Source organism: Lacerta agilis, chromosome 4, assembly GCF_009819535.1.
Source record: "Lacerta agilis isolate rLacAgi1 chromosome 4, rLacAgi1.pri, whole genome shotgun sequence".
In the NCBI taxonomy this organism is placed as follows: domain Eukaryota; kingdom Metazoa; phylum Chordata; class Lepidosauria; order Squamata; family Lacertidae; genus Lacerta; species Lacerta agilis.
The window spans coordinates 37,985,590-38,012,357 of NC_046315.1; the positions used below are offsets into that span (position 1 = coordinate 37,985,590).

Genomic DNA, 26,768 nt, shown 5'->3' on the forward strand with positions numbered 1-26,768 from the left:
TATGGTCTTCCCAGTAGTAATGTACGGAAGTGAGAGCTGAACCATCAAGAAGGCTGATCGCCGAAGAATTGATGCTTTTGAATTATGGTGCTGGAGGAGACTCTTGAGAGTCCCATGGACTGCAAGAAGATCAAACCTATCCATTCTCAAAGAAATCAGCCCTGAATGCTCACTAGAAGGACAGATCCTGAAGTTGAGGCTCCAGTACTTTGGCCACCTCATGAGAAGAGAAGACTCCCTAGAAAAGACCCTGATGTTGGGAAAGATGGAGGGCACAAGGAGAAGGGGACGACAGAGGATGAGATGGTTGGACAGTGTTCTCGAAGCTACTAACATGAGTTTGGCCAAACTGCGAGAGGCAGTGAAGGATAGGCGTGCCTGGCGTGCTCTGGTCCATGGGGTCACGAAGAGTCGGACACGACTGAACGACTGAACAACAACAGAAAGACCCAGCTTATAGCTGTACATGATACATTTATGCAAGCCATAAACACAACCAAGGGAAGTAATTGAATGTAGAATTTTGGCCTGAAGTGACAATAGAAAGTTTTAGCTTTCATTTCATTGTAGTCATTAAGCAGTATTAGTAGAATCATGGAATAGAACAGCTAAAAAATAACAGTGTATTTAAACTTTGGGCTTTAAAAACATTTGTGATGCAAATAGTTTTTGTGAAGGATTCCTAGCTCTTGTTACTGCCTCTGTAAGACATTCTGCGTTTCATGCTGCACTGCAAACTGAAATGGGAAATATTTAGAGTGGTTAAAGGAATGCAAGAGTTGTCTTGCTTCCTTAGATCAAGACCCATGTAGCCAAGCATTTTCTCTCCAATGCTGACAGTTGGAGGTCCCTAAGAACCTTATATGCTGCTATACATGAGGCCTAACCCTTTCTGTGCAGGAAAATCATGCGTACTCCATCTGTGTGCTGTTCACTATAACTGATGCTGGGATTCCAACAGGTATAAACATTCGTTTATTAAGTACAGAGAGATATCTTTATAGGACAACTTGTTTAAAAACAAACAAATAAATAAATAACAGCCTCTCAGTACCAGATCAAATACAGTCATACCTTGGATCCCAGACGCTTTGGTACTCGGACGTTTTGGCTCCTGAACGTGCAAACCCGAAAGTGAGTGTTCCAGTTTTCAAACATTCTTTGGAATCTGAATGTTCAACGGCGCTTCCACGGCTTCCGATTGGCTGCAGGAGCTTCCTGCAGCCAATTAGAAGCCACGCTTTGGTTTTCAAACATACTTCCGTAATGGATTCCGTTCAACTTCCAAGGTACAACTGTATCTCACTTATAGCATGCAATGATACATATCTTGCTAAAGGTTTACCTGTCACATACATCTCTAAATTGGCTTGTTTCCCCTAAATGATGATTTTAGATAGTTCCTGCAGTAAAAATGATGAACTTTCAGTGATCAATTAGCAGAGTCAGATATGAATGTTTGACAAGGTTTTCACATCATCATTAGTGTGCAATTGTGACTCACCCCAATAGCACTGGGCTAAAATAATTTAGTTGAGCATGTTTGAACTAATACTCAATAGTTCACATCTCATAGCAAATTTGCTTGGTGGAGATTGATAACATTTAGCAATCCTACGCATGACTTCTCAGAAGTAAGTCGCACTATGTTCAATAAAATATACTCCTAGATAAATGTGCAAACGATTTCAGCCAAAGGCTGAAATCCTATGTTCAGTCATATAGAAGTAAACCCTATTGACAGTGGACCTTACTTCAAAATTAACTTGCATAGCATTGTATTGTAACTCATTTACATCTCTGGTAAATGGCCCTTTGTTTTTCTTCCGCACACTAAACAGAATCAGTAGGTCATAATATTTCTGCAAAATGGAAGAGGTATGAATACTTACTTTCTACATACAGATTAGTTTTTAATGTTAGGCTTATATATATATAAGCTTAAAGTTATATGATTTTTAAAATGTTACAATAATGTTAAATGAGAGATAGCTCAATTGGTAGAGCATGAGACTCTTAATCTCAGGGTTGTGGGTTTGAGCCCCACTTTTGGTGAAAGATTCCTGCATTGCAGGGGGTTGGACTAGATGATCCACATGATCCCTTCCAACTCTACTATGATTATGTGAAATGTGCTGATTAACCCATGCTGAAAAGAACAGCAATTATTTAAGATAAAATTAAATAAATACAAGAAGCACCCAGAAATTTTTGAATGGTTATCATTGCTGATACATGAAGCTGAAAAGGGACTTGGCTGATGCTGCAGGGGTAAAAGAAAAGTTAATTAATCAAAGAGGATGTAGTTTTATATTACATGCGGACTCATAGATGTAGTAGTGCATAAAATATATTTTGAAATAGCCTCTAATCAGTAATAAGCTTACAGGGCTAACTAGGAAATGGCCCCTGATAAAATCTGATTTTACTAAACTAGTGAGAGTAGGCCTGGACTGACTTTGTCAGCCCAGCCAAAATTCCAGAGGTTACAGAAGGGGGAGGGGGTGTCTGAAAACTCTCCTGGATATTGGGAATGGGAGACACAAATTCCAGTGGGGGAATCAGACTTTCACGGTGAAGAATTAGATAGCTTAGAATGAAAAGAGTTTTTTAAATGCTCCAAGCAGCTAGGCAGCATGATTCCCACCACACATTTTCAAAGTATAGCTGAAAGCATTCCTGGGGATGATGCTACAAGATAATGTAGAGTCATTTCCAGGAGCACTGTGTGGGGAGAAAATGTTATTGCCCTCATGGCAGGGTAATGGTATTGGTGGCTTCATTCAGCCCTAAGTGAGTTGTCTACCAAGTGATCAGAGTATGTGTGAAAATTGGCCATAAAGATAGGTTGTGGCTGAATGAATGGGCAAGGTTGTTTCCTGGTTGGATTTGGACCATGTGTATTTCCTTAGGCAGATTCTTCTCCTCCATCTCCATTCCATGAGACTCATGGGTCACAAAGAGTCAAGAGTTTTAGAAATCCAAACTACCCATATCTAATGAAATAGACTGATGGCAGCAATATCCCATTATAATAACTGAAACTATGAGCAAAGAGATCAGCTGACTGAAGGGGCCAACATACATATTGTATTGATGTTCTTAGTATTTGTATAACACAACAAATCACCCATGAATAACATGTTGGTTAAAGGGCATAAGGATCTGAAATAATCAGTAGGAATGTGTGGGAAATGAAAACAAAGTTGACAGACCAACAGAAAGTATATTTCAGAAGTCAGAAAATGAAATATAATATTGCACATACTGTCCAGGTTTAATAACTTAGTAGTGGAGCAACAATTAGATGAATATGATCTTTTTGGTCCTGTAAGGAGTTAGGTGTAATAAACAATTCTTAGCCATTAAACATTATGTGGTCCTGGAAATTTTAGTCAACAACAAATGGACCACTAGTTAGCTCCTAAAAATAAAAAAATAAACCTATAGAGTATCATCACACCATGTAGGGATATGAAAACAGTTGGTGTTTACAAAAAACCTAGAACATAAACAATTGCTATGGAGAATTCATTGTTTACCATGCCATCATTTTGATTCTCTGGAATCGAACAGACACCTTGCAAATTCTTTTCATGATTCTTCCTCATGTATTTCTCATTATATTTAAGATTGTCCATATATTCAGTATATCTAAAATGAGAATTACAGGTTACTTCATCAAAACCTTGGTGCATGCTTTTAAAAAGCTCATTTTTCTTTCTGTTGTTTTTAATCCCTTTTGTATCTGTCTAAAATGTTGACAGTTAATTCCTATCCATTAGAGCTCCAGTCCCTGCAGTTTGTACCTATATGTCTTACAGCTGCTCCCTTTTATCTGTCCAGCTGTCTTTCTGTCACTTTCCTATCTTTCACTCTGCTGGAGGGTCTGCTGGCTGATAGATGTCAAATTGCAATAACTAAAGCATGTAGCTTGCAGACAAAATTGAGCTGGTAATAGGGTGCCAGTTCACAGATGGCTGAATGCTCAACCTGCTAAAGAAAAATACTTGCACCCTTTAAATTAAGTTCAAGTCACCTTTTTTCATGCTGTACAGTAAAAATAGGAGACATCCACTCCTTGTGAAAAGGAAAAGAACTGCTGACTCCTGGCTGTGTGTGGACTGATTACATAGTAATTCAGTACTGGTCCTAGGGTATATTTTCTCACTGCTGGAGATGTACATGATTTTTCAGTCTAAGGTTTGGTATGAAAGAGAAGCTAGTTATACCCATTGATGTTACTAAAATGAGGAAATGTTTAAAAGCCACGCTTGTGGCTTGTGTGTGCAGTTCTGGTCAGCTCACCGCAAAAATGCTATTGTAGAGTTGGAAAATGTTCAGAAAATGGAACCATAGTGGAACATCTCCCCTGTGAAGAAAGGTTTTCTAGTTTCTAGTTTAAAGGAAATATGTGCAAGAGGAGACATGATAGAGGTGTATAAAATTGTGCATGTTGTGAAGAAGGGAGGGAGAGAAAAGCCTTTCTCTCTGTTTCTTAACGCTTGAATTTGTGGACACCCAATTAAGATGAATGTTGGAAGACAGACAAAAGGAAGTACCTCCTTACACAGCACATAGTTACTGGTAAGCTATTGAACTTTCTCCCACAAGAGGCAGTGATGGCCACCAACTTGGAGGCATTAAATGAGAATTATTATTATTATTATTATTAATTTTATTTCTATACTGCTTTATATTTTTAAGGCAAAAAATATCAAGCGGTTTACAACCTACATAAAAACATCAAATAAAACAATTCAAAGCAAGCATAATTAACAGGAAGCTAAATTATTATCTTAAAGATTTCAAAATAAAACCTTACTAAAGGGAGTCAAATATAAAATGCACATTTAAAACAGCATCAGTAGCAAGAATATAAATCGTTATTGCAATCATAGAACATATCAGCTGCTGTTGCTGCCATTCCTGCCAATGGTGGTTCATGGTGGGTGGTGGCTGTGGAAGCCAGGCTCAGTGACCTGGGTTTGCTCTAAGAGACAGCCAAGATAGTCACTGGCTTCTTCAGCAACCTAAGATTTTATAGCCAGTCAGTTGGTGCCCTGTCCTTCCAGGCCAGATGGGAAAGGCCTGCAAGACAGGAAGCAAGTCTTCCAGGACATACAGCCAAGAATTATGCTTCTAACTACCAATTGCTGTTTGTGAGCTTCCCACAGGTTAGCAACTGTGAGAATGGGATGCTGAATTAGATGGGCCATTGACCCAATCAGGAGGCTTTTATCAGTATTTGTAAATAATGATTTTTTAAATGAAATAATGTTAACCCAGTCAGAAAACAGAAACAATTCCACTGTTTATATCATCAAGGAAAGAGTCTGTGGTAGGGTGCCTGCTTTGCATGCAGAAAGGTCCAGGTTCGATTCCCAGCATCTCCAAATAGAGCTGGGAGTATCTCCTGACTGGAACCCTGGAGAGCCACTGCCAACCACAGCAGACATTAATGAGCTATATGGGCCAATGGTCTGACTCACCTTAAGACAGCTCTCTGTGTTCCTATCCCACAATGAGATTCCCCTCTGTGCTAGCTCTTTTGTCCTTGGTGTGATTGTAGTTTAGGAATCAAATTGGTTACATATGCATGTGTTATTTCAATGGGGGGGGGCAATTTCAGTTAAGCTCCTAATATTGATCCAGACCCGAAGACAGTTAGTTGCTTGATAACTTATAAAGTTCATTTGTCCCTGCCTTGGGATCCAGTCTGGTTTAGCCTTTCAGTACTGTAAACTAGGCATCTGAAAAAAATAAATGCTCAGGAAGTACATTTCTACATGTCACACAATACCTGTATTCCTTCCAATGCTGCCATTCTATGAGCCTATGAATAATTTGCATTTAAGCTTGCACTTGCTTAGCAAAAATTGCAGCTTATGCTGTCACTCTGAATTCCTGGTCACAAATAGCTTTTGAAGATACCCAGAGTAAAAGTCTCCTCTGTTGGTCTATGTGAGAACAGAAATCAGTAGTTCCACTGGGCACCTGAAGCTAATTGATTTGCATTTGTCTGGACTCGGATTTTGGTCATTTATTTATTTTTTGTATGCATTGACTTCGATAATCAAGTCAAACCTCTTCTTGTGCTGATCTTATCTATAGAGAGCTGCATCTTTCTAGATGATGGCAATGTGCACTCCGCTGTTATTTCCCTTCCTTTTTATTGCTTCAGAACATCTTTTTGCTTTATTTAAAGCACCTATTGGTAGTTCAAAGATTCGATATTTGAACTGCATTCCTAGGAACTGTGTTATTACATGCATAGTTACTTGTGTGGCATCATATTTTCTTAGGTTGAATTTTTCCAAGCAATTGGGACACTAAGGAGCAGAACATGATGTGAAGTGTAAAATTGCTTCAGAATAGCTAGCTATTTGGTATTTGGGGGATTAGTTATTTAGCATTTCATAAAAAGCTTTAGCTCCCCACTTATTCTACAGTCACTTCACCACTTCACATGCTTGACTTGTCTGTGAATAGTTTATGACAAAAGACAAGAAATGCACTATTGTCATTTGCTGTCATCACATACCAGGAAACTATTGCCAGGAATATAATTATAGTGTGCATTGCAAATTGGGCAGAATTACCACTGCTTTTATTTTTATTTTTTTTAAACTGATCCTGCTGAATTCAGTGGAAATTAAAAGCTACAGGCAGAATTCTTTAAAAATCCAAGGCAAAACTAGACACTATGCCATTCAATTAGTAATTGCATGAATGATTTGTTAAAAGCAAATTGCAGGCTTAGGAAGAAGTGGTCCAGATAGGAAACCTGGGGTCTTTAAGCCTTTGATACTCCTCCCTCTGTGGGCCCAATTTTGTATTATGCCTCCTCTGCCTCCTATTTGCATTGTAAAAAAAAGGCTCCCCTTGGAGGAACTCAAGACATCTTACAATGAAAAAATGAAAACAAGGCAACAAGTAATATTAAGCAAAGTTACACACAAATCTATTACAAAACACAACCACAGAGCCAAAACTGAGACCACAGAAAAACCTACTTCACAAGGAATTAATTAAACAATATTATAGTGTTTTCAGGGAGCAGAAAAACACTAATAAAGTGGAGGATAACTGAAAACACTGTGGTAAGGAGTTCCACATTCTGGTTGCCACAGCAGAAAACACCTGGTCCTCCAATTCACCTTGGATTCTACTATCATATTTTGTTTGCCTTCATTAGCTTTGCCATTATCAATTGATGAAACATAGTGACTCAGACTGAGAGAATGCTGAATTTTGAAATGGGTTACAGGATCAAATATCTGCATGAATAACTGGGCTCATTGGATCACTAGCTTTGATGCTCACAGGATTGGTATAAGGATAAGTGCAGTTACATGATGGGGTGGCACCGGACCTCCATTGCTGCTGCTTACTGGGAGGTAGAAGGTGGGGTGGGATGGTTGACAGGGTGGGTGTGGTGCAATACCCCACCATGCTATCTGCTAGTAATGTAGACCCAAATGCTGAATAAGTGATAAATGATATGTAGATAATGTTTCAGTCCTATAAAATGCTGCAGTTATATATAGCTATTACAATATTGCTTTCAGAAATTAGACAAGAAAACAAAACCCCATTACTTCTATCCTGCCCTCAGCATCATGCCACTGTCATTTTACTCCAAAAGCAAATGTTATTGTTCTGTTTTTGCTGAAACACCAATCAAATCATAGCAATTGCCGTTATTAACAACAGATGCATTTGGCTGGTGGAGTAATGTAATTTCTTCCAAATAAAACCATTATTCAGAGATTTACTCCTGTGTGTTTCTGTTTCAGCTTCAGATATGGCAGCAGAACAGGGGCAGATTCTTGTCATTGCCACAGCTGCTGTTGGAGGATTCACGCTCCTGGTCATTCTTACTCTGTTCTTCCTCATTACTGGAAGGTAATTAACATTGGCATTGTAACTCATTTTCATGAAGGGCAATATTTATTTGATATTTTGTTTGTTGCATTTATATCCTGCCTTTTCAAGGGAAAAAAAATGTCCAAAGTGAATCTGTGTTTGACCTAACAAGTCCCAGTGTTGTGCCAATGCTGGGGAAACTGGGCTACTTGGAAAGGCAGTTAGATCTGATGGCTCCATCTGCATTTGACATTTAAAGCCATATTGTACCACTTTAAATAGTCATAGCTTCCCTCAGAGAATCCTGGGGACTGTGGTTTGCTAAGGGTACTGAGAGTTTTTAGGAGACCCACTCCCATTCCCTTCACAAAGCTACAATTTACAGAGTTACCTAGGAAGCAGGATTGACTGTTAAACCACTCTTAGAATTGTAACTCTGTCAGGGGAATAAGCTGTCTCCTCTAACAACTCTTAACCCTCTTAACACACTACAGTTCACAGGATTCTCTGGGAGAAGCCATGACTGTTTAAAGTGGTATGATACAGCTTTTAATTGTACTGTATAGTGAAAATGGGGGCTGAAGTGTAAACCACTCTTGACTGCTCTGTATCTCATTTGACCACCTTCACATAATCTGAAAACATTTAGACTATTCCTTAGCCTGGGTGACAAAGGAACGTGATGAGCAAAGGTTTCCTCTTGTGTTGGGTTTTATAGATGTAACATTTTTAGCCGTTTTGACTTTATGGTGGGAAAAACTCTCTCCCCCTCCATTATTTCCAGTAAAATAAATAAATACATTTGGAGGGAAACTCTCCTCCTTATCAAAGCATGATTTATGACTTAGCACTTTGAAATGTTGCCGCGTATTATTTTTATGAACTTCTTCAAAATATATAATGCTATACTCTCCAACATTTCTCTGATGAAAATAGGGTCATCCTATTCCATAATAACAATTTTATTATTTATACCCCACCCATCTGACTGGGTTGCCCCAGTCACTCTAAGCAGTTTCCAACATATATAAAAACATAATAAAACATTAAACATTAAAAATCTTTCCTATACATTCCCTTCCAGTGTCTTCTAAAAGTTGTATACAGTGGTACCTTGGTTTTTGAACCTTTTCGTTGACAAACGTTTCGGAACTCAAACACTGTAAACCTGGATGTCAACGTTTCAGTTTTCGAACATGCCTCAGAGGTCAAACCGGAAACGCAGCTTCCATACTGAGTTTTCCGTACTGAAATTTATGTTTTGAGGCTTCCGTTTTGAGTTTTCGGTTTTCGAACGTTTCGGAACTGAAACAGTGTTCCGGAACGGATTACGTTCGAAAACCAAGGTACCACTGTAGTAACTTATCTCCTTGACTCAAGGATCACTCCATACCCTCTGGTGAAAATAGGAACGTCCTACCATACCCTCCAACATTTCTCCAATGAAAATAGGGACGCCCAAGGAAAAGCGGGATTAAATCAGAAACCAGGACTGCTTCTGTAAATCCAGGACTGTCCCTGGAAAATCAGGACACTTGGAGGGTCTGTAATGCCTTAGCTTTATTCAAATAATCATAGACATATCTCCATTGCAAGAGATGCATCTGCAACCTATTGTACTTAAGGTACCCAAACTTACCTTATTTTTCCAGCTACAGTGACAGGAAAAGATTAAATGAAAGTTGAGCATTGAAATGATCGACATTGTAGGAAAATTTTATGCTCTTAGATATCAGCTCTTAGAAAGTGTGTAAATCTCAGCTTTTATCAAGCAGAAACAGAATAAACTTGAGTTTTTAAGAAATAAAATAAAAACATGGCACAGTAGATGTGCTGGTATAATGGAAATTCACCTTCCTCTTCCCTTCCTCACCCTGCACCAATCTGCTCTGGGGCACATTTGGTGGGAGGTACACAGGGGGTTGCAGGTGGGAAGAGAGGAAGATAAAATTCCATTGTGCAAGCAGTAGCCCATTCTTCTTGCACACAGGCACCATTGAATACAACTCCTATAATGTAACACACGAGTGGCAATAATTTTGGGAATTAGTATATTATCCTTGCACATAGAGAGGCTGAAGTCCTCTGTAGTGCACACTTAACTAATTTTTAGCTTTTTTCAAGGTATCTAACATTGTAAGAATTACTGTACCCCTTTTTGGTGAGCCCCATCGTGTGCAGATTTAATTCACATGACTAATTATGGTTCACTTTGCAGTTAAAATTATGGGTGTTAATATTTAGAAAAGGCAATTGTGACAAATTACATCACAAGATTGTCTGTAAATAGCTGTACTAACAGACATCAAATAAGAAAGGATAAATGCAAACATTTCAAAACCACAGACCTTTGAAATGATTTTGCTCAGCAAACAAATGACATTCTGAAGTGTGCGTCTCACTTTAGAGGAACGAGAGAGACATGTTTTGATTTCTTCTTGTTTCATCACATTTATTAGATAACATTAAAAACATTGGAAACTATTCTTTTAATGTATCCCTGTTGAATTACATTCTTTCAATTACATAAGATATGGATTCATTTTCTGAAGTTACGTAAACATCAGGATAAAGAGACAGGGCAATTCGGAACAAATATTCAACATGTTATAGAATTTCAGGCAAATTTCAAAGTGGAAGATTGGGCTAGTATGCTACAGATGTGTTCTGATTCACCATTTAGAATTAGCAATTTGATGCAATGTTGAATCACAAGGCTGCTGATGAGACTATTCATACTGAAGAGTCAGAAGGAATTAAGCACCTGCATCTGTATTTGACTGAATGATTTACCTGCTAACAGCAAATCGGCATGCCAAGTTTCAAATGAATAAAAACCACAAAAATATTATGGGAGAATTAAAACTTAGGTTTGATTAGTATGAGATTTCTATATTGCTATGGGATTTTTCTGAGTTCAGTGAAGCTGTGCAACAAAGTGAAGCTCCTGTGATATGTGATGTTAGTGAATATTTTTGCTAGGGAAGGAATGAATCTCCCAGCAGCACAAGAATGTTCATAAAGCATCCAGATTGTCTGAAGAAAGTTAAAGCTCATTTTAGCAGGAGAAAGCAAAAAGGGAAGATGCTTGAATAGGTAAGGAAGGCTAAAAGAAGTATAAATTTGATTGAGTGCAAGTCTTAGAACTCCAAAGGGACAGTTTGAGGCCAGAGGCGAAAATGGCTGTAAGAAGGGGAAATCTGAACCAAAAGACTGTGATGAAATGGACAAAATGGATGAGAAATAGAGGAAGGGACTGGCTAATGAAAAAACATTGGTAATGAATTAATGATCATAGGGGAAGGAAGGAAGATGATTCTGGGAGCTGTTGAGGGCACAGGAATCAATGAAAAAAATTGAAGAGGAGGAGTGAAATTAAGGAAAGAAGGCTTTAGTAAGAACACTAGAGTGTTTATTTAATTTTTATTGTATGAAGCTGTTCATAAATTGTTTGAAATGTGAGACACCCTGAGTGACTAGGAAATGGTGGGATATAAACTGAAGACCTGAATATAAATATTCCTATCCTAGGGACAAGAGAAGTAGTTGCCATTGGGCTCATATGACTTGCAGTAACCCAGTGGAATTTTTCCCATTTAGAACAGCAGGCCCAGCAGAAACTGAGAAATACCTGGGTTGTAGAGCAAATCCTACCCATAGAAGCTCCTGTTTTGGTAAAGGAAAGATTTAGCCCCTTTTAGCAGGATTACCACTTGCAGCCTAACCCCATCCTAGGTTTCATTTCTTAGTCATGTGGAGCATCATCCCAGAGTGTGGTGGTTCCTAGTAACATTTTTTTGCACAGATATTTTCACATGGATGAGGAAAGTTTGTGTTCCCATTGTAGATACATTTTTTTTTTAAAGTACTGGATCTTCTTTGATATCTAAGCCCTCTCCAGGTGTCCAATAATGAATATGTGTAGGCATTTCCAAGAATGTATTAACTAATTATAGGACCCCTGGACAGTAAAGTCCAGTCATAGGCGACTATGGGGTGCAGTGCTCATCTTACTTTAGGCCAAGGGAGCTGGCGTTTGTCCACAGACAGCTTTCCTGGTCATGTGGCCAGCATGACTAAACCTTTACCTTTTAATGTATTGAGTAGCCCCTGTATGTATGTATGTATGTATGCATGCATGCATGCATGAATGAATGAATATAAGGCCCCTTCTACTGAGACAAGAACCCTGGTCCATCAAATCTTTTGTCACTATCAGTAGAGCTTTGTGCATTGTTGGGTCATTTTCAGAGTAACACCAATAACACATTTTCTAGATGTGTTGCTGGCACATTCTCAGAAGTACCTTCATGAGATTGGTTTTCACAGGTACTAAATAAATGGAAAGGGCTTCAGTTCATAAAAGAAAAATAATCAGCATGTAAATTCAATGTCATTCATTCTGTGGTGTTTAAAAAAGTGAAATGGTGTTCATTTTCTTAAAGGTGCCAATGGTATATAAAGGCAAAAATGAAGTCTGAAGAAAAACGAAGAGCTCATTTGCAAAATGGACATTGTAAGCAAAGCTATCGGTGATGTTTCATATTTAAATAAAGAATGATCATTGCATTTTTCATGTATTTTCACTTCTTATATCTGGCTGAAAGAGGTAGAAACATTCTATCCTTCCAGGACTTATCATATATGCATACCTCCTAAATTTACTTGTGGCTTAAGTGCACACTTAGAGCTCCACATAAAAAGGAGTGCCTTCATGTTGAGGGAAACACCATGAACTCCACAAAAACTTTTCATAACATTTAAGTGATTGGCTCCACCTAGAGATGGTAGAGAGATTCAGTTCAGCTCACATTTAAAGGTACATCTACCTAATTAACAAAACACAGCTACACTTTGAAATTTGCACTTCTCTGAATTTTGCAATTTTTGCTCTAGCTAAGTAATGTGTACAAAAATTCATATACTAGTAAAGTATGCATAAAAATAATATATTAGTGAAAATGACATACAAAAATGCTTTATATTAGGGGAAATTGTGTTGCAAAAGTGTCTATATTAGGCAAAATCACATACAAACAATTGTATATTATTATGAGAAATTGAAATTTATAGATCTACCCATCCCTAGTTTCACTCCTGCTCAGAAGTGTTTATTATTATGACTAAATAATAAACATAAACATTAAAGTGGTCAAAGTAGAATTTAACAATCAATATACTAATTAAATAGATTTCAAATATGTATCCAAGGAAATATAAATTCTATTAAAAGGTTTTTTTAAAATAGAATTTGACTATGAGCTGTGTAAATTTATGACTGTTTGTGGAGCTTGTGAACTTTTGCTTTCTTTGACTTATGGCTATTGCATAAAATGTAGCTACATTTCTAGTGACATAAGGATTCCATTTGGACAAGAGGCAACTTAAATTAGGGTTGCCATATTTCAAAAAATGAGAATACAGACACAAAGGTTGTTGAGTTTTTGTTTGTTTTTGTTTGCTTTTTTAAAAATCTCAACAACTAAACTGAAGTTTTTTAGCTATTTTTTGAAATTTGCCAAAAAATCAACACTTCCAGGTTGATTTCCCAGACATGTGCAACAAAAATTCCGCCAGGACACCATTTTTGATGGAAGAATCCTGGCAATGTCCAGGAAATTGCAGACAGCCCTAACAAATAGAATTCCTCCGTTCTCCCTGGTACTTTTCGTACAAGTGGGTTTATGAGTGTCTATGTATCTAAAATGTCAAATTAATAAATACATCAAACCCTCCACTTAAAGATCAAAAGTGTAGTACAAATTGAGTCTTTCATTATATTTTTAAAACTACATTATTCCAGGGAGCTTGTTTGGTGCTGTAGGGATCACCTCTTTAACGCATTTCATCTGCGTTGAAAATGTTTTTGTTAATTTCCACCTGCTTCTCATTATGTGATTTTCTCTCAACTTTCTGACTTATGCCTGCCAGAAACCACATCACACTTATTTGCCAAAAATGAATGTTTATCCCTTTAGTTGTGATTTCATTCTCATTTCTAGCATTTTCATAGTGAGATAATTTCCATAAAGGAAAAGCAGAAATGGGTCACAAAGGAGTCAAGAATTTAGAATACAATGTCATTTCTTCCACATATTTAAAGCGTGTAATATCAATGTAGCCTCTACAAAAATTCAACATGAGCAATTTATCATTCTTCCTAACAACAAGCTCCGTGCTTCCGTGTTGTTCTCCCTAACAACAATAGAACAGTGAGATGGGACAGTTGAGAGGCAAAGTACAGCTAGTATACCTGGGGTAGGTAAGAATAAGAATGTTGCTTTAAAAAAAGAAATCTGAGGAGACAAAAGAAAAACACTCCCATCAAGGACTGCGTGTACACAAAGCCCTCCTATAAACACCATATAAATGCAATAAATAAATAAAATTAATCACAGAAAGGGGGACAGAGAGGGAAAAGACAAAAGCAACTTGGTGACCTTCTCACCATCCAACTCCTGGTGATTTGAGCTGAAGTGGCCTCTCCCCTCTAAACTGCCACTGCAGGACCACTTAAAAACCATCTTGCCAATCTGCCATCATGCAGCCACTTTGAGGAAGTGAGAGAAGACAGAGCAACTTGTCAGATTACCTGATTGAAGAAGGCAGCATGAAAAGAGCAGGAGACAGCATATATTTAGCTGTCAATTAGACTGTGAAATGCATGGAAGGCACCTGCTGCAAATAAAAGTTTTGAACTGCTGAATTTTTACTGTACATCACTTCAGACACTTTTTAAGTGGAAAGGCAATTAATGCAGAATATAAATAAATGACAATAATAAATAAGAGGAGGAAGCTGGCTCCTGAGGGGCTAGCTTCTCACCCCATCCCCCTTCAACAAATAAGAAAATGAACTATCTCAGACAGCATTGGAAGGCATGCATTGTGTGTGTGTGTGTGTGTGTGTGTGTGTGTGTGTAATGAAGGGAGGTTTTGGAATGTACATAGCACTCTTATGTACTATAACACTATATTTATATATTTATTAAATTTATAGCTAGTCCTTCCTCCCAAAGGAGCCTAGGATGGCATATTGCTTATGTTAACAACTGGCATACTGCTTAACTTACAAGGAAGGGAAGTTTAAATCACCACTTCCCTTTCTCCAACAATTGCTTCAAGGAAGAAGGGGATCTGAGCCCCCACCCAGTGGGTACATGGTGGACAGAGACATTTTCCTGACCTTCCAGCAAATAAGTTGCTGTTGCTTGCAAGGCAGATGAGAGGGGTGAAGAAAGTGGTGGAAAGGGCAGTGTGGTGCAAACACAGTGGCAGAATTGGCTCCACTTGTACGTTTGAACCAAACTGCCCTCCTTGCCCTTTCTTGCCCCAATAAGTAGCAGTTCAGCTGCCAATAGGACATGTAAGTCCCTGCCCCCTTCCCACTGTCTGCTAAGGGGTGGGGGCAGTACAATAATGGTCATTTATGTACTTAATAACATCAAGTTTTATCCGTAAGTACAGTAGTCACAGAACGTTTGAGTTAAAGTCCTTTTTTTAGAAGAAGGTTCTGTTAAAATTAGTTGGTAATTAGTAAATGTTCTTAGATGTATATGAAGGAAGCGGAATCTGGAATTAGGTTTCCCGTTATGATTATGAACTATTTCTTAACAGTCCCATTTGATTTGGTTTATTTTTCCTGTGTGTGTGTGTTGCATGAATCATTTCTGTCTAAAGCAAAAACAATATTTCTGGTTTTACAGTGCGATTCCCAGGAACCAAAACATACATTGATCCAGACACGTATGAAGACCCATCACTTGCTGTTCATGAGTTTGCTAAGGAGATAGATCCATCACGAATTCGTATTGAGAGAGTAATCGGGGCAGGTAAAAATTCATCACACTTAATTTGCAAGTATAACTAATAAGTACTCTTTTTAATACAGATAAGCTGATCATCTTCATCAAGACCTGTATGGGAATCTAATGCTATATAAAAAAGGAATGTAGTTTTCTAATAGGTGAAGATACTTCAAAGTATCACTCAAATCATTACACATATTTAGCCACATGAATTGATTGAATGATTTATAGGTTGGTCTTGTAAGAGAAGGAAACAGGTTCTGGTTCTGATCTAGAACCTTACCATGCCTGGATTGCTTTTGCTTCTTCCGGTGGCTGATAGAACTGAATGGTTATTATTATTATTTTGCTTCCCAGCCATCTGTATTTGTATAGGCTGCCCAGTAATATATGCGTTCTCAGCTGCTAGTTGCTCTGTTGCTTTATATAGAATTTACCCACTAGGTCACTTCCTCTGATTTGTATTTTTATGACTGTTTGATTGTGTTTGTCCACACATATATATGTTCCTCTATGTGTAGGCCAGAAATCATACTTGGAACAATCTCTAACTTGGCTTACTTTTTCCAAGAGAGATTTCATAGAATATTGAACTATGTTTTTTATAAATAAGATTTATATTCCATTTTTCTGCACTAAAAAGGTAATAAATGCAACCTTATTTTTATTTGAATGGAAATTACTATTTGGAATAGAATTAATTCAAAATTCTATTCCTTAATTTCCTTGTTTCGTGGCCTTCTAGTAAGCAGTACATGATTACTGCTACAGTACAGTTCTTCAAACAAAATTGTTGTGGTTTGTTATTAAGGCAAGTTGAGACCATGAAATATCAAAATTAGGCTGTCGGAGGGGGAAGTCCTCCCATAAATATGAGGTTATTACTAGTTCTCTATAAGGTTCTGCAGTGGTCTACTCTTATCCATAATTCCTCCTCTTCTTTCTGACTGGCAGGGGAGTTGTGGCTTATTTATGTACAAGTACAGTAATACCTCCGTGACCGTTCGCCTTGTCTAGCGTCCATTCTGGCGAATGTCTGTGGTAAACCCAGAAGTACCAGAATTAGTTACTTCTGGGTTTGCTGCTTGCGCACGTGGAGAAGCACAAACCGCTCCGCTCGTAGACGCGGTACTTTGCCCTGTGTCCTTTTCGGCTAGTGACCGGGGCTCCGGAACAGATCCCAGCCGCAAAACAAAGTACGACTGTAAAAGTAATAATTTCCACTTGCAGATGGAAGTGGCACAACAGATTTTTAGACAGGATTTGTGTTCATTTGTTTAGGAGTGCTGGAATGTCTTATTAGCACAGCTTACTTACTTAGCCAAACCTTTATTAGGCTTTACAACTGTTTTTTTTGTGTGAATAGCTATTCTTTATAATGCAGTTTTCACCATCTGTGCTTTCCTGTATTTCATTTGCCTCTCAGCTCACAATTTATAATAGCCCCAGCCACAACTGTGATGTATGTCTTCTTCTTCTATATTTAAAAACACAGTCTTAAATTGGAATTCTATTAGCACTTGAGTACTGTATCTACAAACAACTACTTTTTAGCAAAGGGAATTAATAATTACACTATAATAGAAAATGTCCACCAACAGAGGTGTTGTTTACCTCAGGAATTAAAATGGTGGTGTTTTATAGCTGTATCAGCTAACTACACTGCTGATAATGTGAATCCTTTTGCTCCTTTTGGACTGTGAAGAGTGATTAAAGAAGAGATAGCAGCGATGAGGAAACTCATAAGAAAAAACAAATCTTCATGAGTACTTCTGAGAAATATCAGGATTATTTTCTATATGTTACTACCTGGCATAACAAAATTTGCAGTTGATAAGTGATGGTTAAATACCACCAACAGTTATGAGTGAAATTAGATATATAATTTTCTTTTAGGGAAACGTTTTCTTGTGTAATTTCCTCTTTGGGGGGGTGTAACCCACAACACTAAAAAGGGGATAAAAGAGGCCAAGATATGCATAAATGTGCATGTACTAATTTATACAAATAGATACAAAATAATAAATTTAAATAAAAATGTAGGACATTTCACCATAGTGCTCACTCTGGTCTCCAGAAGCTGATGGGGAGCTTCAAGACACCTGTTCTGCCTTTTAATGGTTCTTTGTTTTTACAGTAAACTTGGAGTAGGCAATTGTTAGGGGACTCCTTCAAACAGAGAACTCTCCTCTTAAAGTGGGACACCACACTACTATTGTTATTTTTTCATTTCTCGGGAATGTCTGAATACACAGTTCCAAAAATGGACCTTTGAGGTTAGATAGTTATTTTATTCAGCTGTGTTGAATATAATGCAGTAGTACTTCCTTGAATGTTTATTTGATGTTTTCTTGTATGTGACTTGGTCTGCTTTCTCCATGTATTAATTCACTAATTAGGATTCTTTATTCTTATGTAGATCCTATTTATAATTTGTAGGTTTTTAAGCATTTTTACATGCTTTGAGCACACATTGAAGTGAAATGATTCTTTTGGAACTGTTTGTACTTATTCAGGCATTAAATTCTGAAACTGCTACAATGGCATCTGTCTCAAAGGCTTAGATCTTAAACACATACACTGCTAACAATCTAACCAACTGCTTTTTAACTTAAGGTGAATTTGGAGAAGTATGCAGTGGTCGGCTGAAAACACCTGGGAAAAGGGAGATTCCAGTGGCCATTAAAACTTTGAAAGGTGGATATGTGGACAGACAGAGAAGAGATTTTCTGCGAGAAGCTAGTATAATGGGGCAGTTTGACCACCCAAATATTATCCGCCTTGAAGGAGTTGTTACAAAAAGTAAGTTGCTTAGGACATTTTTTATATATATTATAATTCTTATCTTTTTGCTGCACTTATCCCAATCCAGATGCGAGTTTCCACATACAGTTGTGCTGCTTAAGAGGTAGAAGTACGTATGAAGGGTATTTTGTCTAGTTACTACATTGGAACCACATTCGCAATGCTAAACAGCTTATCTCTTGTTTGTGATGCTCTTTTTCATTTGGTTAAATATTTACCATATTTTTCAGTGTATTGGGTGAGGTTTTTTTTTACTTAAAAATCACATCAAAAAACTGGGGTCGTCCAATACACGGATAGTGGCATGGGGGAAGAAGCGGCGCAGCGCCAGCCAGCTCGTTGGCGGGAGCATGGCTTCCTCCGATGCCGCAGTGAGTGGGGAACGATCTGGGGGGTGTTTCCTGCCCACAGCTGCATGGGGAGGAGGAGATGTGCAACACCAGCCAGCTCATTGGCAGGAGCGCAACTTCCCTGGATCATTTCCCCTGATGCCGCTGCGCGCGGCAGGCGCTCCCTGGGTGATTTCCCATGCAGGGCAGCATCAGGACGGTGTATTGGTTCTGATTTGACCTATTCAAATTCTGTATCATCAGTAAAAATAAATTGTACCCAGTGTATTGTTTTGAATATTCTCCATAAGATCTAAAAGGGAAGACAAACACAATACTCTGCATAATTTTATGGTATACAGTACTTGTGGACTATCATTTTAACTATTAATACTTCTGCCATTTAACAAAAAGGTAACTAAAAATGACTAGGGGCAGAACAAATAATAGTGATCTTCATTGTAGGGGCAAATATTTCATATTCATAGTTGCAGGTAAGTTAATGGGGTTTCTGAAGACTTATGGATGCGCAAAACAAATCAGGAATAAATGTTTTATTACACTATATATTGTGTAATTAAGTTAATTGCATCAAATGGATGAGGGTCTGCTATTTAAATGGAGAATGCTAAGCTTGGCATAGTGCACAACAGGCAGACAATCAGTTTATTGTCTGTTAGCTATGATCCAAACTAATATGCACAGTAATTTTTAAAATACTAAAAGTATATATCTGATTTGTTTTTCCCAATTTGAACTATAAAATGGTGATTTTCTTGAGTCAAAATGAAAGTACCCCTAAACATTTTTTAAGAAAAAAAGCACTGCATATGCAGATGGATCTTAAAGACCGGTTAGTTCGTTCGTTCATTCTATTCTAGGAGTTACACAGTAGGAATCATGTTTTCAAGACAAAATTCTTGCTGTCACCACCTCATCAGATTTGATTCTTTGTCATGCTTCCTTATGTTGATAACTATTTTAAAAGTGTTCTTAAAGCTTCTGCAAATAGATGTGTTGACAGCATGAGAAAATTCAATCCTTGTGCCGTTGCAGTGTAATTAAGCTTTCTTATTTTTATTCTAAATTACAAGATAATAGCACTGCTACTATAACACATGATAAGATGACAAAAACACTCACAAAAGCATAAGCTAATGAGAGATAATATCTAATGGTATTAATAGTTGTGTAGGGGTACCACAGTATACTTCTTTTCCCTCTCAACCTTGCACATCCTGGTGCAACAGCAATGTCTTAAGCACCAAGTACTCACCTTGACTCTATGTATGCTCAGTAGAATCCTTCACATAGGGCCCTCGGCCATGTTGTTACGAGAGCACCTGACACCCAATTTAAGGACATGGGCACCTGGGGAAATTACAGTTAAATGAGGACCTTGATCCCAGGAACACAGCTGTTGCAAAATTAAAGAATCTGTGAAGAAGAGATGAATCAATAGGGTACAAGTTTGGTATGCTGCAGTAATAGGGAGTGAAAAATACTGAGTGCTAGCTTTTGCTTATTGCAAGTTAGCTAACCATACAATATCTTTAAAAAGGAACCTATATTGAACTTTTGGTTAGAGGGAAATATAGTTAAATTGAACAGATTAATTCAGAGGCAGATAATTAATCAGTGAAAAACACTTTAATGGGCCGGTGTAAAATGTAAAGCTGCTTCATTTTGAAAACTGCTTACACTAAAGTAGTTCGATTTGTGAGAATACTGTAGATTGAGCAGTTTCTGAGTTGCAACACAGTATCCCTAGCAATGGGATAATTATCAGATAGAATCTGACACTGGACTTACTGAGACATACACCACTGTAAGTGGTTAATGAATCACTTTCTGACAGTGAGAAACAGAGTTGGTCCACAGTACTTAGGCAGAGACTTTCTCCTTATGTTAGCCATAAGTTATTAAGCTATAACCATTGTCTGTATATAGTGCTTCAGTTAGTAGGAAATGCAATCCATCACAATGTTTTTATCTGTTGACCTAAAAGGGGGAGGGGACTCCACCAGATTACATGATTACAATACATGTGAGAATTCCAGTTCGAAATTACTGACAAATGAAACAGCACAAATAATTTTTGTGTTGTATAATAACAGGAAAACAAGCATTAGCAGTTATGTACAACTCAAGTTATGTACAACTCAGGGGCGCAGGTGGCGCTGTGGTCTGAACCACTGAGCCTCTTGGGCTTGCCGATCAGAAGGTCGGCTGTTCGAATCCCCGCAACGGGGTGAGCTCCCATTGCTCGGTCCCTGCTCCTGCCAACCTAGCAGTTCGAAAGCACACCAGTGCAAGTAGATAAACAGGTACTGCTGTGGCGGGAAGGTAAATGGTGTTTCCGTGCGCTGCTCTGGTTTCGGTGTTCCCTTGCGCCAGAAGCGGCCTAGTCATGCTAGCCACATGACCCAGAAAAACTGTCTGTGAAACGGACGAACACCGGCTCCCTCGGCCTGTAAAGCAAGATGAGTGCTGCAACCCCAGAGTCATCTGCGACTGGACTTAACTGTCAGGGGTCCTTTACCTTTACCTTTTACAACTCAAGTTACAGAGTATGGCTTAGATCCTTTGTTCCTGTGAGCAGAAAGGTGGGGGAGGGTTCAATGTTCTCCTGCAGCCAGTCCCCTGTGCCCTCTGTCACAGAGTGTTGACTGACTCTCTGGAATATTGTGAGAAGTGGTACAAGGAAGTATAGTGGGAAGGAGAAATTAGTAAAAAAAAAAAAAAATCTTAACCCCTCTTCTGCCAGAAGGAACTTCCATTAGAACAGTTTGTTGTTAATAGAAAAGCAACTTGGGATCCAAGACTGTGTGGTCTTCTAAATGAAGGGTCCTGTATTTCATCCTTCCAGGATCATTCTTTCAGATTTCAGTAATTCCTATTCTTCAAAGGGGAACACCATGGGTTGGATCTATAGTAGCTCACAGAAAGCAAGGGAAATATTTTAACTGGATCCCCATGCAGCCCTGCACTGCTTCCTACACTACTCTAGAAAGCCCATCCCTGCAACCCCGCCCCCAGAGCAGCTGTTCAATGGGGCATAAGAAACTGCAGGGGAAGGATTGCAATGAGCCAAAATTGCTTATTCTGTTTCTATGAACAGGAACACTCCTGGATGAAATAAAATTTTAAATGTTACCGTTTTAGAATGTTCTTAATTCTAACTGTTTTTAGAATCTTCTAACCATTTCTTGAATGCCTTTTAAAAAATAAATTGTGGATATGTTTGCCACCCATGCTCCTTTAGGAGGAAAAGTGGGATATAAATTCAATAAATCAGCATCAGAATTATCCGTCACATTTCTGTGGTTCCAGCCTCATATAATTTCTGATTTCCTATCTGCCTGCACTATGCTCACACAGTGCATATTTCACCCATTCTGTCTCATTGGAGAATTCTAACAGTCACCCTCTCATCTAACCTGGTTTTCTGTTTTATAATACTGAAATTCCAGATTCTGAAGTATTTCCATTTTCTTGAGGCAGATATCTGTAGAGTCAATGATTTCCAGAGTTCAGCTTTAAATTTGGAATTGCTTTGCTGCATGTTGTGGTCACCTTGGCTATTCCATTTACACAAAGTATATGTCCTGCAACGTGCATAGCTACTACTCAATAAAAGAACAAAAACAAGAATTTACTCACACCGTTTTTGCTTTAGAAACATCATTGATTTTGTAGGTTTCGGTTTAAAAAGACTCATTTGTTTTATTTAAAATCCATTGACTGATTTGCTTGTTGGGAAACTTTTTTTGTTTGAGGTTAGTCTGCTTTAGTGATTGCTTTCAACTTGCCTTTGGAAGTGTATCATCATGTGCCAATTTTTGATTTCACCCTGAGCTTTTTTGGCTAAATCTAAAACTGCAATGGCTACCTTTCCAAAATGAATTTGCAAGAATGTGCATCTCGATCAGATGTTGACAAAGCCAGGATAAGAACTCCTGAGGGTGAGGAATTAATTTGGCTACCAGACTGCATAAAAAACTGAATTTGTGTGAGCATTGGAAAATCCTCACTCAATAGATTATTTGCAGCTGACTTTCTTCATGCTCCAGAAGGAGCTAGTAACTCATTAAAAGGCATTTGCAAAGTAATTGGCTCTTTAAGAGTAACTGTTCTCAAAATTAAAAGGGTTGTTCAGACTTGGATCAGTTTATTCTTTTGAAAGATTTATATTCATTTTCATAAGAGGATAAATACCATTCTCTGTAAAGATTCAGATTTATGCACCCAGACATGATCTTTAGAATGAAAGTCAAGAAGTATATTACATTGCTGTTGTGTGCACTCCAGTTCCCCAAGCAGTGATAATTTCCAGGGGTTCCAGCATGCATATGCGGTGGTACACATTGGAACCATTTTGATTTGCATTTAATTTGCTATGAAAAACCAATGACTTTTCTTTCTCAGCCCAAGAGCATTAATATTTATTGTATAATACAAAATCACTGTTGAAAGTAAAGTGCAGATACCTGTAGATGACTAACCTGGATCCCACTTACTTTATTTCTTTTGGATCTAGCCACCATTTTAATTTCTCAAAATGTCTGTGGCCTAGCATTGCTGTGAGATAATTAAAGGGATAACTAAAGCATTTGCCCCTTCATCTTCCCAGTCTTCTCCCTCTTCTCACTCATTGTTCCACCACCACTTTCCAGACTTTGAGCCATCTTCCCTTGGTGGCTCCCCAGCTGGTTCCTTCCACCGCTCCTCTGTGTCCAACCAGTCCATTAACCAGTGCTTCATAAACAGATTGTGTGAATTCAACTTACCATATTTACACAAATCTAATGTCCATCGAATCTAATGCACACCTCAATTTTCAAAACCTTGAAACCAAAAAAGTATTTGCTGGTGGATGTAAATGCACCATCAAATCTAATGCACACCCTCATTTTCACATATTAATTTGGCCAAAAAAGGTGTGGATTATTTTCAAGTAAATATGGTAAATCAACTCAGCTCAGATTATGAGCATTTAGATTGGGATCTGCGGGGCCAAAAGTGAGAGCCAATTGGTGACTGTGCCAACTTTTGGACTGTGGTTAACACTTAGAGGCGAATCTTACTATTTAAATGTTGGAAGTCATTTAAAGTGATTTCCAAGCCACAAGTAAAGGTTATAACTTTAAAAAAAAAAGTTTACATCAGTCACAACTGACATTAGGGTTATGTGTAAAATAAGTTGGTCTGGGAACATGACAGCTTCACTTGTCTGTTAATTTGTCCATTGTGCTTTTGTCAAATACACAGTTTCAGTGTCAGTGGACTGTACAAATGCATCATTCATCAGAATATTTTCCCCCCCCCCCCGACATTAGCATTTTTAGAGTGGTTATAACAACTTGTAAATACTGCTTTTTCCGAAGCATTTGAACCTGTCAGGAACTGTAGCTGGCTGAAACACTGGTATAACATAAATGCAACACAAGCACATGGTCATAGTCTGAGATGCTTTGCTTCTGCACAATACAACTAAGCATTTCTTTTGACAATACAGCTAAGCACTTCTTTGCTTACCCAGCATATCTTGGGGTTGTGCCATTTGCTGTTTGTAACAAATATAATTTTAATAAGATATAAGTTTTGTGCTGTTCTCAGCATCCTGCTAATTTCAGTGGGTTATATTGCATTTAGTAATAACTAGGGCAGCCAAAATGAACCTGTATAGTTGGAAACAATTTATACTTCCTAAAATCTTTATGATATCATATATCTATGTTAAAACAATAAAACTATGTTATAGCATGGGCAACACCAATTTGGGGTACTAGAACAGGGGGTATGAACTGCATAGCTCAACATGGGGCTGAAACTCAATCATTTAGGCATCTAAGCACTGAGTTTAGCCATTTAGGGAATTGGAAATGAGCAGCAGCAAGCCTCATACTTGTGATATCCCTGCTCCCCTACCCCTGTGCATGAGAAGATTAGAAGCTTCTACATTTTATATGCTGCAAGAAGAAATTTCACAAATGTAGCAATGTATTGTTTCTGCAGAGCATAGTTTGTTCTGAAATGAGGATCTGAAATTAAGATCAGATCTCCTGGAAGGAAACCATTAAAGCCCTCTCAACATAGTGCTGAGTAGTTAATTTATCTCTTTGACTTCAAATGCTTTCTCAAATTGCTGCACCATAACCATAGCTACCTGAAATGATCGCAGGATGATCATTCGTCCAGGATATAACATTAAACAAGGCTTGGTTCTTTGTATGCACTTGTAAATCATTATACCAAGTCTCTTGCAAAACTGTATTTAGCTTATGCCTTGGATCCTTGAGCTTATTTCTGTGCTATGAGAGGTGAATAAATTGCCTTTCTCTGCTTAGGAAGCCTTTCTTGTCCAGAGTGCAGATATTAAGTTGACTCTGAGCTGACATTGCTGTATGGCCTCCTCACTCATCTACTAGTAATCTTATTTTTTATATAAAGCATTTTTTGTTCCCATGGGAATCTGTTTTTCTAACACTGAGCATGTGGTAATAGTGTCCTTTTTGCCCACAAGACAAATGTTGCTTCTGGGAGCTTCTGTTGCCTGTCATTGGGGAAACACCAGGGATGACATGGTAATAAACTCTTCCCCAATCCATGCTTTCCCTATTCCCTTGCAGCTTCTGTTAATAAAATCATAAAATTAAAACATGGATTCCCATGTCATTATTAGTTTGGCCCTGGATAGTTTGCTATTCCTTCAGCTGCCTCTTCAGACCTGCTAATGATTTTCCTGCACACATGTACAAATGTTTTCCTGCTTAAATGTACAATCATACAGTACTTGATTTTCACTATTTGATTCAGGTCCCATGGGGCTGGCAGTGACTACAAACTGAGATTCTATAGATCAGGGGTGGGGAACCTATAGCTTATGGGCCTGAGTTCCAATTTGGCCCATGAGGCCATTTCTCCATAATCACTCCCAGCTGTCCCACACCTTATGCCGTATGTGACATCAGGTGTGTACAAGTAGAGGCAAAGTTGCCAGTGCACAATCAGGAGCCTTAAAGTGCTCAACAGAGCATTGGCTAGGGAGACTCGCTGCCACCACTGATTGCCAGTGAGAGCAAGTCCACTGGCCCAGAGCAAGGTTTGAAGTTATTACCTATCTGCCGACAGGCGGTGATCAAACTTGCTGGATTAGTAGTGCTACCAAGTTCCCCATTGGGATCATGGCAGCAGAGACAATACCTGCAGGAAGCAGGACATGGAGCCATAACCTATAACTTGATGGAAAGTAACTTCAAGCTTCACATAGTTTGGATTTATTTATATATTTATTTATTTTTGGTAGTTTTCCATGCTGCAAAGGAAAAATGAGTTACCCTGCATCATCGTGATATCAGGTGATTCTACGTGAGTGAGGGGCCTGCCCACCACACAAGGTAGCTGTCCAGGGTTGGTGAAACCCAGGATCTGGGCCACTGGATTCAGTTCCCCACCCCTGCTAAGGATCCACCTGAGGCATCCAGACCTACTTGCAGTCAGCACTGTGAGGACAGGAGATTTCTAGTCAAGCAGTGCTCCCTAGCACTGTGTAGTCCAGGGATGCTGTACTCTAGTTTCTATCAGCCCAGTCAGCATGGCCATTGGTCAACAGTCAGGCATAGTGAGAGCTGTAGTCCAGCATCTGGAGAACCACAGTTTGGTATAGCCAATCTGTACACTTTTAAGGGAGCTAAAGAAAGAAATATGGGGGGAAATTGACTTCTAATTTAACTTTCCCCATGGATAATATGCAAGAAAAGCAAGGTAGAATGCCCCACTTTCAGAATAAGCCAGACATTTCACTTCACAGTGTCTTACGTACAATCGTAATTGAACATTCACAAAGAAACATTTGAAGTATCAAACTCCACTTTAAAGTCTGCACTAAGACACTCATTTTAAGAAAAATGTGGTTTTTTTTACAAACACAGGTCATTGTTGGCAGGGCTTTCAGG

The 26,768-nt window shown here is 38.4% G+C and overlaps 1 protein-coding gene across 7 annotated transcripts in view; it reads left to right on the plus strand.

Moving 5' to 3' along the window:
• The window catches only part of EPHA6 (EPH receptor A6), a 338,956-nt gene that overhangs the window by 243,115 nt on the left and 69,073 nt on the right, over nucleotides 1-26,768 (plus strand). For 6 of the 7 annotated variants that reach the window (XM_033146746.1, XM_033146748.1, XM_033146747.1 and 3 more), the window contains 4 exons: nucleotides 7,800-7,908; nucleotides 12,315-12,385; nucleotides 15,575-15,700; nucleotides 18,293-18,478. In XM_033146746.1, the coding sequence (XP_033002637.1) occupies nucleotides 7,800-7,908; nucleotides 12,315-12,385; nucleotides 15,575-15,700; nucleotides 18,293-18,478 (492 nt within the window). Of the gene's footprint in view, nucleotides 1-7,799; nucleotides 7,909-12,314; nucleotides 12,386-15,574; nucleotides 15,701-18,292; nucleotides 18,479-26,768 lie in introns of those variants that run through there. The other variant, XR_004426440.1, reaches the window with a different exon arrangement.